The 13,151-nt window shown below is 43.5% G+C and overlaps 1 protein-coding gene across 6 annotated transcripts in view; it reads left to right on the top strand.

Annotated features, from left to right (window-relative positions):
• The window catches only part of TCF20 (transcription factor 20), a 118,288-nt gene that overhangs the window by 64,226 nt on the left and 40,911 nt on the right, over nucleotides 1–13,151 (top strand). For all 6 annotated transcript variants that reach the window (XR_003916206.1, XM_029963571.1, XM_029963570.1 and 3 more), the window contains exon 2: nucleotides 7,161–12,785. Coding sequence is in view for 5 of the 6 variants with exons in the window: in XM_029963571.1 (XP_029819431.1) it covers nucleotides 7,197–12,785 (5,589 nt within the window). In the remaining variant the exon portion in view is untranslated. The remainder of the gene's footprint in view (nucleotides 1–7,160; nucleotides 12,786–13,151) is intronic.

The following is a 13,151-nucleotide window of genomic DNA, read 5'->3' as shown; positions in this document are numbered from 1 at the left end:
GGTTAGGATGTGCAATCAGCTGATTTGCAGCTTGGAGAAAAAAAATGAGGAGCTGAAGTTTCAGTATTATTTCATTTTGATGTTGGGAAGGGTTGTTTGACTACTGTGTAAAGATGAAGAGCCTTTTAAATATGAACTTCTGATTTCAAGTGCCCTTCAGTAGCCATGCCACTTAAGCAGTTCCTGCTGTGTCCGTTTTGCTGGTACAGATGTTTGTGTAATGATACAGTGAATGGATCTGTCAGGTCAGAAGTGGCTGTTCTCCCTGGCAGAATTTTCTCGACCATATCAGTTCACTGATCTGACTTGGCAGCCTGAATGGCTGTGTTAACACCATAGAGAGGCTGGACCTCTTAAACTGGACTATAGAGGACTCACTCTGTATGTGAAACCAGAACTGTTGTTTTAATCTTTGACATAAAATAGAATCTGACTGATTTGCATAAGTTCTTGGTAAAACAGCAGTGTCTGTTAAAAATGTAGATGGATAACTTTCAGCAAGTGGTTGTTGGAGTTTTGAAAGCTATTTAAGTGCATCTGTGCTGTTGATTGAGACTGAGAACCAACGGCATAATAATAAAATCAGATATATACAATTAGCCAAAATTCTGCTGAACTTTGTTCATTAGTTATATTTCTAGAAATACATGTTTTCATAGCACTAGAACTTTAATACTGGCTTACAACAGAAGTTTATCTTGTCAAACTTCTTTCTTCATGGTTAGGAATATGACTTTAACAGTACATGTCATTCAAAATGCAGAACTAAACTAGAGATGGTATTTTAGTTTTATTCACTTAGTGAGTAAGGGAGACTTGCAAATACAAAAAAATCTGATTGTGTATTTTTAATTTGGTGCTATCCAAGTGGTTTTTAAAAAATATTTTAGGGGTGGGGGAAGAAATCAGCAGCCAAGTAATAGCCACATGCAACATTTGATTATTTTTTGTTGTTGTTTGTTTATGTGATACCTTTTATTATAGCAGTTGAGTGCTCTGAATATGTCTGCTTACATCTCCCCTGTGAGATAGGAAGATGCACTGACTCAGGCTTACTAAAATTTTCTGTGGTCACCTAGGGAAATATATGAAAAAAAGAAGTGAATGTAGGATCTTATGTAGCACAGTAATCCCCAGAGCATTCCCCTCCCTCAACTGACAAAGCTCACTGTGCTCCTTCTGCCACGCTCATCTGTTCCTCACCCGTTCTGCGAGAACTTTAATTGTTCGGATTTAAGCTCATGCATACTGACTTTCTTAAAAGCTGTACAGATAGTTTGGTAAAGAAAGCACAGTGTCTCTGAGATGATGGAAACTAGTTACAATCCATTTGGCCAAGCTGTAACTCGTGTGAGGAATTCTTTGGTGAAGAGTTTCACTAGGAAGGACAAAATTAAGCTGTGGGTTTTTTTTTTTGGTCAAGACCAGTATTAGCACTGATTTGGAAGACACATTGCTAATACATGTTGTTATTATTAGACACTTAAGCATGTGTAACAACTACATATGGGTGTTTTTAAGGCATGCTGTGATTTTTTAGAATTATAAAATTCATTCTCCAGTAACACAGCATTCTGGGTTTAATTTATTTTTTATATACTTTTCAAGATACTTTGTCAACTTCAGGTTAGCTATTTCAATAGGGTCTGGCACTCTCAGTGACAATTTGTTGCATACTGTTTCAACTTTGAGTGGTGTAGTAAGGTTTCTTTGGTAGAATAAATCATAGTGGCTTGGTGAGAGGCAGATCTGACTGCAGTTTTCTCTGGAAGTGCAGTGGTGAATAAGACAATATCAGAAACACGACTTTTTGAAAGAGGTGAGCAGTGAGTGATACTGCTTGGACAAACTGGTGTCCTTTTGAAGTGCTTACTGTCTTAGTTTACTTTTATTTCACACCTAATGTTGAAAACCCGTTTCCCTTTTAAAAAGGCATCAAATGTAGAAGAAATAAGTTACATCTCTTGCTTTGTTAAATGCAGTCATAGGTTTGATCCTTAAATTCATCTACTTATGCCATTTGTGGCTGATTTGCCTTCTCCTAAAGGCAGCAGACAGAGTAATGTTCCTCCAAAACTGAAACAAGGTCAGTCTATTCCAAGCCATTGCTCAGGTGTGGAAGTAATAACTGTGTATCTGCAGCAATGAGGGTTAGCAGCTTAGCCTTGACGATGGAAATGGTACTCAGTACATAGAAATCCTTTATTCCTGTATTTCTGGCTTAATTCAGAACGTGGGCATTGTTTACTCACAAAATACGCCCCTGAATTGTTCATATTCAGGTTCTGGCTTGGTGGGGTTTTTTTGGTTATGTGCGTGTTTTCTGCTAGTTTAAGAAGATACAGCGGGGAAGGACAAAAATGGTAATTTTTGCATTTTGTGTGAGTTGTGACTAGAAACGGTTGCAGATTTATGTACATCTGTTATTTGCACAGGATTTAGCAAGTAAGTCTATTTTAATCAGAACCTTGGACACTCTATAACCTCCCAACTTGCTCATGTACATTTTTGACTATGGAAAATACTGTCTTACCGTTTGTCACCTGCCTGTAACTGCATTATCTTCCCCGATAGGCATGCGAGGAAGTGAGAGGCTTTTGACAGATCACTGGAGATATATTGCATTTGACTGCTGCCTGAGACTTCTCTGCACAGATGGATCGCAGTAGTCAACCCAAATCTAAAGAAAATTTAACGAAGCGGAAAGACCTCACTTATGTCCTAGAGAATGAGCTGGTGGTGGCTTCATTTGTTCCTTTATAGACTTATTGTTAAGAATTAGGCGTATCCCCACACTATTTTGGTTTTTAGCTCACTTCTTGTGAGCTCTCTGTAGTGATGCATTACTATGTTAAATGAGAAGATGTGGGCAGCTGTCCTGTATTTGTCCAGTCTTTGATAATCAGGACTATGATTTATGTATCTTTAAAAAAAATGTATCACAGTATATTGCAGAAAATCATTTCACGTAGTAATCTTGGAGTGGGAGTACTGATGAATTCTGTTAATCAGCAGTGGTTGGGGCATTCTGATATTCATGGAGGAACTATTGAAAGATGTTTACATGCTGTTGACTAATATTTGATAATCTTGCTCACAGAGGGGTCACAATGCAGTAGCTCCATATTTTGAGGAACTCCTATGTTAAGAAAGTTCTGTAAGGCTTTTTCAAATGATTAAGAAACAAAATCTGCATTGTAGATGTGCTTAAAATTAGGTTAACGTGGAGACGGTGAGTTGAAAGACTACCTGAAATAACTTCAGAAGTTTCACAAATAAATCTGAGATATGGATAAGAGGACCTATTGCTTTTCTCTATTTGAGACTTATGTGCAGTGATTCTGTAAGTGAGGCTATTTCTTTATCAGCCACACAAGCTTGTAATATGCTTCCTTTGTTCCTGCCAAGTTGAAGGCAAATTTTGATTACTGGACTATTGGGGAAGAAACAAATGTGTTGGAGCAGAGTGAAACTGCTTAGCCTCGTGAATGTAGTCTGTAATCTCTAGATGGATATGCTTAGATGACTCTACAGCTACAGGCTATAAATACTTCAGAATCATGCAGCTTTACTGAGAGAGCTGGATGCATGTGTAGAGAGAGTGTAGGTGTGATACTGGAGTAGTGAAAGCTGTGCCAGAATCTTACCTTCCCTTTGAATAAATGAGGAAGGCTTTGGATGTTGTGTGTGTGTTGGAAAGTACTGTAAAAGTGTGGAATTTATGGCTGTTAATAGAGTGCTTTTTTGGAGGTAGGACTTTGTCCTTTCTGTTGGAGTTGGGATTATAGATGTGTACCACCATTATGGGGTTTTTATTTGATTGTGTTGCAGTCTCTGGTCGGCAGCTGATGTATTGTTCCTGCGTATGGAGCAGTATGTACCAGCTGAAAATATTTTCTTTAAAGGCTTCCAGTAAAAAGTCAATAAAATAAGTTGTTTTTTTTTCCTGTGCATCTGGGTAGATTTGGAAGGCCTCATCTGTCTGAATGTATTTTATTAACAAGGCTTGCCCGTGAGATTACCTTCATGGTTTTGCTGCGAACGTAGCACTTAGGTCTAAGCACTTTACAGGGCTGTTACTGTTAAGAAAGATTATTGCAATAATAATTGTAATAGTCCTGTATTTATAGTACCTTAATGACAGGAAATGTGCTATATGCCTTAAGTTATCGATGATGTCATGGATTGACGCATCTCCTATCTTTTTTTACTCCTGTTATTAATGAAATGTGTTTTCTCTTTTCTTTTTGGCAGCAACTGTGCTGATTATGTTACTCAAGTTAAGCTCCTTGTGAGATGTTCCAAACAAGCGTTGTCCTGATGAAAACTTTGTATTTGTTTGTCAGGGTAAATTCCAGGATCGGAAAAAAAAAAATAAAATTGAAGGAGAAAAATATATTCTCTCTGTTTTGAGTTAGCCTATATAACTTCTGGACTAAATAAATGTTACATGACTCATGAGATACTGGAGGATAAGAATTTGTGCCTTAGGTTGACCTTTACCGTGTCCTTGTTCCTGAAGGTATTTTACAGCATCTTGTGCTGTTTCTGTTTATTATATAATTAAAATTATCCTTTTTTAGTAGTGAGGAAGTCTTAAGAATGTTTTCTAGCATCATTAGCTGCTACATTTCTAAACTAACATGTTTTCAAACCTTTTAGTAGTGTTATAGAAGAATGAATATCATCAGTGATTAAAATTTTTGTATGATGTAATGCAAAAGAGGGTTCGTGAGATCTTGTTCAGACTATGCAAAGTAAGCTTTATTAAAGTCATATTTAAAATTGAGTCTTAGATTATGTGGGAGACTGAGCCTGTGAGAGGATGGCAGTGTTGCTTTCATGAAAAGAGGATGCAGAGCACATGATAGCCAGGGCGTGCACGCAGCCTCCGCAGCACGTGAATGTTGCTGATTGCAGAGCTCCAAACTGTTTATCTGGAGAAGCTGCTTTCTAACATCTGCCAGTTACAGTAGATGTTCTTTTACCTTTAGCTTGATAACTTTCTTCTATTTCTGTGTATGTGTTCTTTTCTACCTTTTCTTCTCCCCTCATTTTTCACCTTAACAGCAAGTCATACAAAAAGGAAGAAAGAAGCTTGCATTAGGTATCTTAGGTATCCCAATTTTAGTCCTATCCCAATAGGCTGGAGCTTCAAACTGATGAAACATCAAAAGGAGTGATTCAGAAAAAGGAGGGGTTTATCCATAATAAGCCCAAACTGGACAGATTGGCACAGTGTGGCATAGAACACTTCATAGAAGTGTTATTCATGTGATGTATATAGTCTTTAAAATGCTAAAAAAGTGGAAGTTCAGCAGAACAGCAGATCTGTCTCTCTTACAATATGACACTTAAAATACAAGATTAAAACAGCAGTAAAGTTGACTTCCTAGAAGGGGAGAGACAGAATTTGAAGTATTAACAATTTGACAGTTCCCTTTTGGTTCTCATAATATTATTGTGTACATCAAGCTGCATGAACTGAGGCTGCAACACAAAGATGCCTTTGAGTTAGAACAGGGGGCCTGCGGAGACATGCAGTGTAGTGGTGTAGTTTTGTGCCTGTGTGTTCTGTAGCCTGCATGCACAGATAGTAGAAACCCAGATGAAAGATCCTAGTGGTAGAGTTAGAGCCTTCTATAGATAACATATATGTGAAGAAAAAAAAATAAGCTTGAGAGGCATATGGGAGTAGAGCATGATGCCAGACATTGCCTGCACCTCATTTGTATGCCTGTATTCTTGTGATCTGGTGATCTACTTGAAGAAAGCTTAAGTGCAAAGCTAGGCTTTAATTCTCAGTGGGTTCAGTTGACTGTGGCAAGCACAAAACATGGCTAAATGAGAAAATATAATGCAGGCAAGTCTTCAGGAAGTGTCCAATCTGAGGAGTCAGGGTTCTGTTTCCTGAAGAAGTGTGAGCATTGTCTTAAGATTAATTTAAAGGAAGAAGTCTCTCCAGGTGGCTTTATCCGTTTTGTTTTCAGGAAGAGAAAACCACAAGGTGTCTGAGAAATGAAATGCTTTTGTAAAATGCTAATTCATTTTATTTGTTTTTTGTTTGTTTATTTATTAATGGCAGTGTACATGTATATTCTTGTTCATTACCATACTTTTCTTAATGCATCTAGTGATGTGTCGGGCTTTTATAGAGGGACTAGCCAGAGTCCCCAAAGAATTTTGCAGCTGTGGTCTGGTCCTTGAGGGTGAGTCATGATTCCACACACTGCATAATAGATTGAAATACATAGGAGAGCCTTCCTGGAGTGCGTTTACTTACGAGTTGATAATGTAAATGTAGATGATCATACGTGATATTCCAAAATATATATTCTGACTGACAAATGTTTTCAGTAAAGTTTCATTCAAGGTAATGTAAAATCCTAAGGGATGAAGTTGTAGACTATTTTACTCTAACAGAGTGGACTTGTTCCAACTTTCTATCTTTTAAAGCAAAGAAGATGGGGTGGGAAATGCAGTATGTTCTCTTGCTGTGTTGGTTTTCACCTAAGATTGTCACTGGAGTACTCGGGAACTGAGCACTGAGTATGCTGGTGCCAGTTCTTTCACAGGTTCCCATAGCTCCTTTCATCGGGATGTCTTAGTTTGAGCTTGGGTGTATCTTGAGTGTTTGCTAATAGAGATCTTTCCCAGCATGAAACATGGGCCTTGGATATCGTTCCTGTGGTAAATCCAAGTGTCGTTTGAGAGTGTTGCAGGGTTCTCGTTGCATCTTTAAACATGGTGGCAAAGCACTTGATTACTTCCAGTATTAGCCATAGTGAATAGCCGGAGGGTAAGGATTGCTCTCCTTTGCTTTGCAAATTTGTCGGAAGTTTCTCTCTTCAGGGGCACATAAACACACTCAGTTAGTAAATGACTTTAGGGAAATATTAATTAATGCTGAAAATGCACTCCAACTGGTAATAGGCTACTGGCCTGTATTTTTTTGAAAATTAGTGATTCCTCTTACTTGCACTACCTAGAATGTTGGCAGATTGCAAGAAGAGGGGTTGAACATTGATGTACCAGAAAGTAGGAGACAAATACTAAATTTTAATTACTGTTAAACAGTGAAATTGAGCAGAGACACTGGTGTGACTGGGAAATGTAGATCTTATACCTTTTTTTTCCCCTCTCTTTTTCTCCCCATTTAGGAGGGCTTTTGAGCTGCTGCTCTGCTGCTGAACAGCATGCAGTCCTTTCGGGAGCAAAGTAGTTATCACGGAAACCAGCAGAGCTACCCGCAGGAAGTGCACGGTTCATCCCGACTGGAAGAGTTCAGCCCTCGCCAGCAGGCCCAGATGTTCCAGAGCTTTGGAGGAGGTGCTGGTAGTGGACGTCGTGGAGCAACAGGAGCCTCTACAGCGATGCCTGGTGAGAGCTCTGGCCATCAGAGCTACCAAGGTTTCAGAAAAGAAGCAGGAGAGTTTTACTATATGGCTGCCAACAAAGATCCAGTGGTGTCAGGAGGGCAGCAGCCACCTCAGCGCAGGCCTTCTGGACCAGTACAGAGCTATGGGCCCCCTCAAGGGAGTAGCTTTGGGAGTCAGTATGGGAATGAGGGACACGTGGGCCAGTTTCAAACACAGCATTCAACCCTTGGGGGTGTATCCCACTACCAACAAGATTATACTGGTCCTTTTTCTCCGGGGAGTGCCCAGTATCAGCAGCAGGCTTCTAGCCAGCAGCAGCAGGGGCAGCAGCTGAGACAGCAGATCTATCAGTCTCATCAGCCTTTGCCCCAGGCTTCCAGCCAGTCTGCTTCTAGCACCTCACACTTGCAGCCAATGCAGCGTCCATCCACCTTGCCTTCCTCTGCTTCTGGCTACCAGTTACGAGTGGGTCAGTTCAGCCAACACTATCAACCACCTTCGTCATCCTCCTCCTCCTCTTTCCCCTCCCCACAGCGTTTTGGCCAGTCAGGACAGAATTACGACGGAAGCTACAACGTGAATTCTGGGTCGCAGTATGAAGGCCATGCTGTGGGTTCCAATGCACAGGCCTATGGGACCCAGTCAAACTACAGCTTTCAGACTCAACCGATGAAAAGCTTTGAGCAGTCTAAGCTGCCCCAAAGTGGGCAGCAGGGGCAGCAGCAACAGCACCCACCTCAGCACGTAATGCAGTATTCAAACGCTGCCACCAAGCTCTCTCTTCAAAGCCAAGTAGGACAGTACAGCCAGACTGAAGTTCCTGTAAGGTCACCGATGCAGTTCCACCAAAACTTCAGTCCAATCTCTAATCCATCTCCTGCTGCATCTGTGGTTCAGTCTCCAAGCTGCAGCTCTACCCCTTCTCCACTCATGCCAGGTGGAGAAAATCTCCAGTGTGGGCAAGGCAACATGTCCATGGGTTCTAGAAACCGAATCCTGCAGATGATGCCTCAGCTTAGTCCTACACCATCTATGATGCCAAGCCCCAATGCTCATGCAGGTGGATTCAAGGGGTTTGGGCTGGAAGGACTGCAGGAAAAAAGGCTTACAGATCCAGGGCTGAGCAGCCTGAGTGCTCTGAGTTCTCAAGTGGCCAATCTGCCCAACACAGTCCAGCACATGTTGCTCTCAGATGCCTTGGCACCTCAGAAAAAAAGTTCCAAAAGATCATCCTCTTCAAAGAAGGCCGACAGCTGCACCAACTCAGAAGGCTCCTCCCAGGCAGAGGAGCAACTCAAGTCTCCCATGGCAGAGTCCCTTGACGGTGGCTGTTCTAGTAGTTCAGAGGATCACGGGGAAAGGGTGAGACAGCTGAGTGGCCAGAGCACCAGCTCAGACACCACTTACAAAGGGGGTAATTTAGAGAGACCCAACTCCTCACCAGCACAAGGCTCTCAGAATGAGCCATCAAAACTCAGCAGCAGCCCTGCAGCTAGGGAAGATGTGGCCTCCCCTGATGGGAAGGAAGCTGTGGTGGCTGTGGAAAATGCCCCAAAAGTGAATGAAAAGGCAGTTGGGGTGATTGTCTCCCGGGAAGCCATGACAGGAAGAGTAGAAAAGTCAAGTGGACAAGATAAACCTCCACAAGATGATACTTCCACAGCCACTCAGGCACCAGCTAGTGCTAGTGGAACAAAGGAAGCCGGGCATGCAGGGACACAGCCAGAAACTCAAGTAGGAAGTAAAGGGAGCAAAAGTGGAGATAACACTAACCATAATGGGGAGGGGAACAGCCAGCCTGGTCATGCAGTTGTTGGGCCAAATTTTCCTGCAAGAACAGAATCTTCCAAGTCTCCTGGCAGTTTAAGATACAGCTACAAGGATAATATAGCAGCTGGTATACAGAGAAATATTGGTGGCTTTCCACAGTATCCTTCTGGTCAGGAAAAGGGGGATTTTCCAGGGCACAGTGAGCGCAAAGGCCGGAATGAGAAGTTTCCTAGCCTCCTACAGGAGGTTTTACAGGGGTACCACCATCATCCAGACAGAAGGTATTCTAGGAACACACAGGAGCATTCTGGGATGGCTGGGAGTTTGGAGGGAGCCATGAGGCCCAATGTTTTAATTAGTCAAACCAATGAATTGACCAATAGAGGCCTCTTAAACAAAAGCATGGGGTCTCTCCTGGAGGGCCCTCACTGGGGTCCCTGGGACAGGAAGTCTGGCAGTGCAGCTCCAGACATGAAGCAGATAAATTTAGCTGATTACCCTATTGCTAGAAAGTTCGATGTGGAGTCTCAGTCTTCTGCCCATGAAGGGGGGGCACTCTCAGAGAGGAGATCAGTGATCTGTGACATATCTCCATTAAGGCAACTTGTAAGAGATCCTGGCCCTCACCCCATGGGGCACATGGGTCCTGAGGCCAGGAGCGGAAGGAGCGAACGTCTTGCCCCTGGCTTGAGCCAGTCAGTAATACTCCCTGGTGGTTTAGTATCCATGGAAACAAAGATGAAAGCTCACAGTGGGCAAATAAAGGAAGAAGATTTTGAACAGTCAAAGAGCTCTGCTAGTCTCAATAATAAAAAAACAGGAGACCACTGTCATCCTGCTGGCATCAAGCATGAATCTTTCCGAGGCAATGCCAGCCCTGGAGCTGCAGTCTCCGATGCTGCTCCAGATTACATTCCCCAGCAGGACAGCAGATCGACACACATGAGACGAGCACCTGGCAGAACTGGAAGGGGTAAATCACCCTCTCAATATCAGGATCTTGCTGATAAGCTGAAAATGTCACCAGGCAGAAGCAGAGGCCCAGGGACAGATCTGCATCACATGAACCCACACATGACACTGTCTGAAAGAGTTAGCAGGGGTTCCTTACATTCTGTTTACCCTCAGAATTCAGAAGGCCCTTCTCTGGCTTCAGCATATCATGCAAATGCTAGGCCTCATGCTTTTGGTGACCCCAACCAGAGTTTGAATTCCCAATATCATTACAAGAGACAGATATACCAGCAACAGCAAGAAGAATACAAAGATTGGGCAAGCAGCACTGCTCAGGGTGTGATTGCTGCAGCTCAGCACAGGCAGGAAGGGGCAAGGAAGAGCCCAAGACAACAGCAGTTTCTGGAAAGAGTAAGGAGTCCTTTAAAAAATGACAAGGATGGAATGATGTACCTTCAAGGTAGCTCCTACCACGACACGGGAAGCCAGGAACCTGGGCGCTGTGTTATGGGGAGTGATGGTACTCAGAGCAAATGCACCGAACTGAAACACGGCAACCAGAAGTTGCAGCATCACGAATCTGGTTGGGACCTCTCTCGGCAAACTTCTCCTGCCAAAAGCAGCGGCCCTCTTGGAGCAGCCAACCAAAAAAGATTTTGCCCTCAAGAAAGCGATGGGCATCGACGAGACGAATCTGCAGATTTGCCCAAGCCTAGCAATGCTATGCTCAGGCTCCCTGGCCAGGAAGACCAGTCTCCTCAAAATCCATTAATTATGAGGAGGAGAGTCCGTTCTTTCATCTCACCTATCCCTACCAAAAGACAGCCACATGATATGAAGAACAGTGGCAGTGAAGATAAAGGGCGACTGATGCCTTCAGCAAAAGAAGGAACTGATAAAACATACAACTCCTATGCCCATTCATCTCAAAGCCAAGATACTGGCAAGTCAGTTGCAAAGGGAGATTCCTTCAAGGACCTGCCAAGTCCTGATAATAGGAATTGTCCTGCTGTTTCCCTCACAAGTCCAGCTAAGACCAAAATACTGCCCCCAAGAAAGGGGCGAGGATTAAAACTGGAAGCTATTGTTCAAAAAATTACATCTCCCAATATTAGGAGAAGTGTTTCTACCAACAGTGCTGAAACTGGTCCAGATACTGTCACTCTTGATGACATCCTGTCCCTTAAGAGTGGACCTGAAGGAGGAAATGCGGCTGGACATGGACCAGAGGCTGAGAAGAGAAAAGGAGAGATGTCAGATCAAGTGGGGCCTGCAAGCCAGGATACAGCTGGTGAAAAAACTCTTCCAAGATCTTCAGAAGAGTGGCAAAGCAGTGAGGATGATAAAAACAAAAAAGAGGTCCCTGAAGCTGCGAGTGTTGGTAAAGAAGGAGCGGGATCCAGTGCAGCACCACCACCTTCTCAGAAGTCAGGTGGTCAAGGAAGGTCTGATGGATCTGTAAGTGGAGCTGGAACTCTGACCTTTTCTGACCCAAAAGCAATTTCCCCTTCCAGTGTGTTTATTTCTGAACCAAATCCAAAGTCTGAGGAAAAAGACGGAGATGTGACAAACATTTCACCCAAGCCAGATGGTTTCCCTCCAAAGGGATATTTCCCCTCTGGAAAGAAAAAGGGGAGGCCAATTGGGAGCGTGAACAAGCAGAAGAAGCAGCAACAGCAGCAGCAGCAGCTGCCCCCGCCCCCCCCACCCCCACCAGTACCGGCACAGTCTGCAGAGGGGGGGAGTGCTGGTGAGCCAAAGCCCAAGAGGCAAAGGAGGGAGAGGCGAAAACCTGCAGCACAGCCACGGAAGCGGAAGCCCAGACGAGCTGCTCCCATTGTGGAGCCTCAAGAACCAGAGATCAAGCTTAAATACGCTACCCAGTCTGTAGATAAAACTGACTCCAAGAATAAGTCCTTTTTCCCTTATATTCATGTGGTAAACAAGTGTGAATTAGGCGCTGTGTGCACAATCATAAATGCGGAGGAAGAGGAGCAGAACAAATTGGTGAGGGGTCGGAAAGGACAGAGGTCTTCAACACCCCCTCCTAGCAATGCGGAGAGCAAAGTGCTGCCCACCTCAACTTTCATGCTGCAAGGCCCTGTAGTAACAGAGTCTTCTGTCTTAGGGCATCTGGTTTGCTGCCTGTGTGGCAAATGGGCCAGCTATCGTAACATGGGTGACCTCTTTGGTCCTTTCTACCCCCAGGATTACGCAGCTACCTTGCCCAAGAACCCGCCTCCAAAGAGGGCCACAGAAATGCAGAGCAAGGTCAAGGTACGGCACAAAAGTGCTTCTAATGGTTCCAAGACAGATACGGAAGAGGAGGAGGAACAGCAACAACAGAAGGAACAAAGAAGCCTCGCTGCTCATCCCCGCTTTAAGAGGCGGCACCGCTCTGAGGACTGTAGCGGAGCCTCTCGGTCACTTTCAAGGGGAGCTTCTTGTAAAAAAGCAACCACTGACGGTGGCAGTGGCGGTGAAAAGACTCCTTTGGACTCAAAACCCTCTATGCCCACTTCAGAAGGTGGCACTGAGCTGGAGTTACAAATTCCTGAACTACCTCTTGACAGCAATGAATTTTGGGTCCACGAGGGTTGTATTCTCTGGGCCAATGGGATCTACCTGGTCTGTGGCAGGCTCTATGGGCTGCAGGAAGCTGTGGAGATTGCAAGAGAGATGGTGAGTACCTGACCTTGCTATACAAAATTATTTTCTTTCATTTGCAATGTATATACACCATTTGGAATACCATTTTTCCTTGCTCTTCTCTCATGTCCGAAACAATCATTTTTTTAATCCTAAATAAATCTCTAGTGATGTCCTTTTGATGGCTTCCTTTAGATCTCTGGCACACCTCATCAGACAGATTTTTTTGGACATCAGAAAGCTGGATACTCATTACCTACTGAGAGTTCTGCATGTCCAAAGGCTTTTTCGTGGCTACAGTGATCTTTTTTCCACTCCTTATTCTATCCTGGTAGATATTTAATATTCTCTAGGGCTCTTCTTGGAGTTGTACACTGAAAGGACAAGTGGCAGCAGAAA

The sequence above is a fragment of the Manacus vitellinus genome, unplaced genomic scaffold (assembly GCF_001715985.3).
Source record: "Manacus vitellinus isolate BGI_N305 unplaced genomic scaffold, ASM171598v3 scaffold_5_pilon, whole genome shotgun sequence".
NCBI classification, from domain to species: domain Eukaryota; kingdom Metazoa; phylum Chordata; class Aves; order Passeriformes; family Pipridae; genus Manacus; species Manacus vitellinus.
Note: the sequence above shows the minus strand (reverse complement) of the source record. Positions and strands in the feature narration are given on the sequence as shown.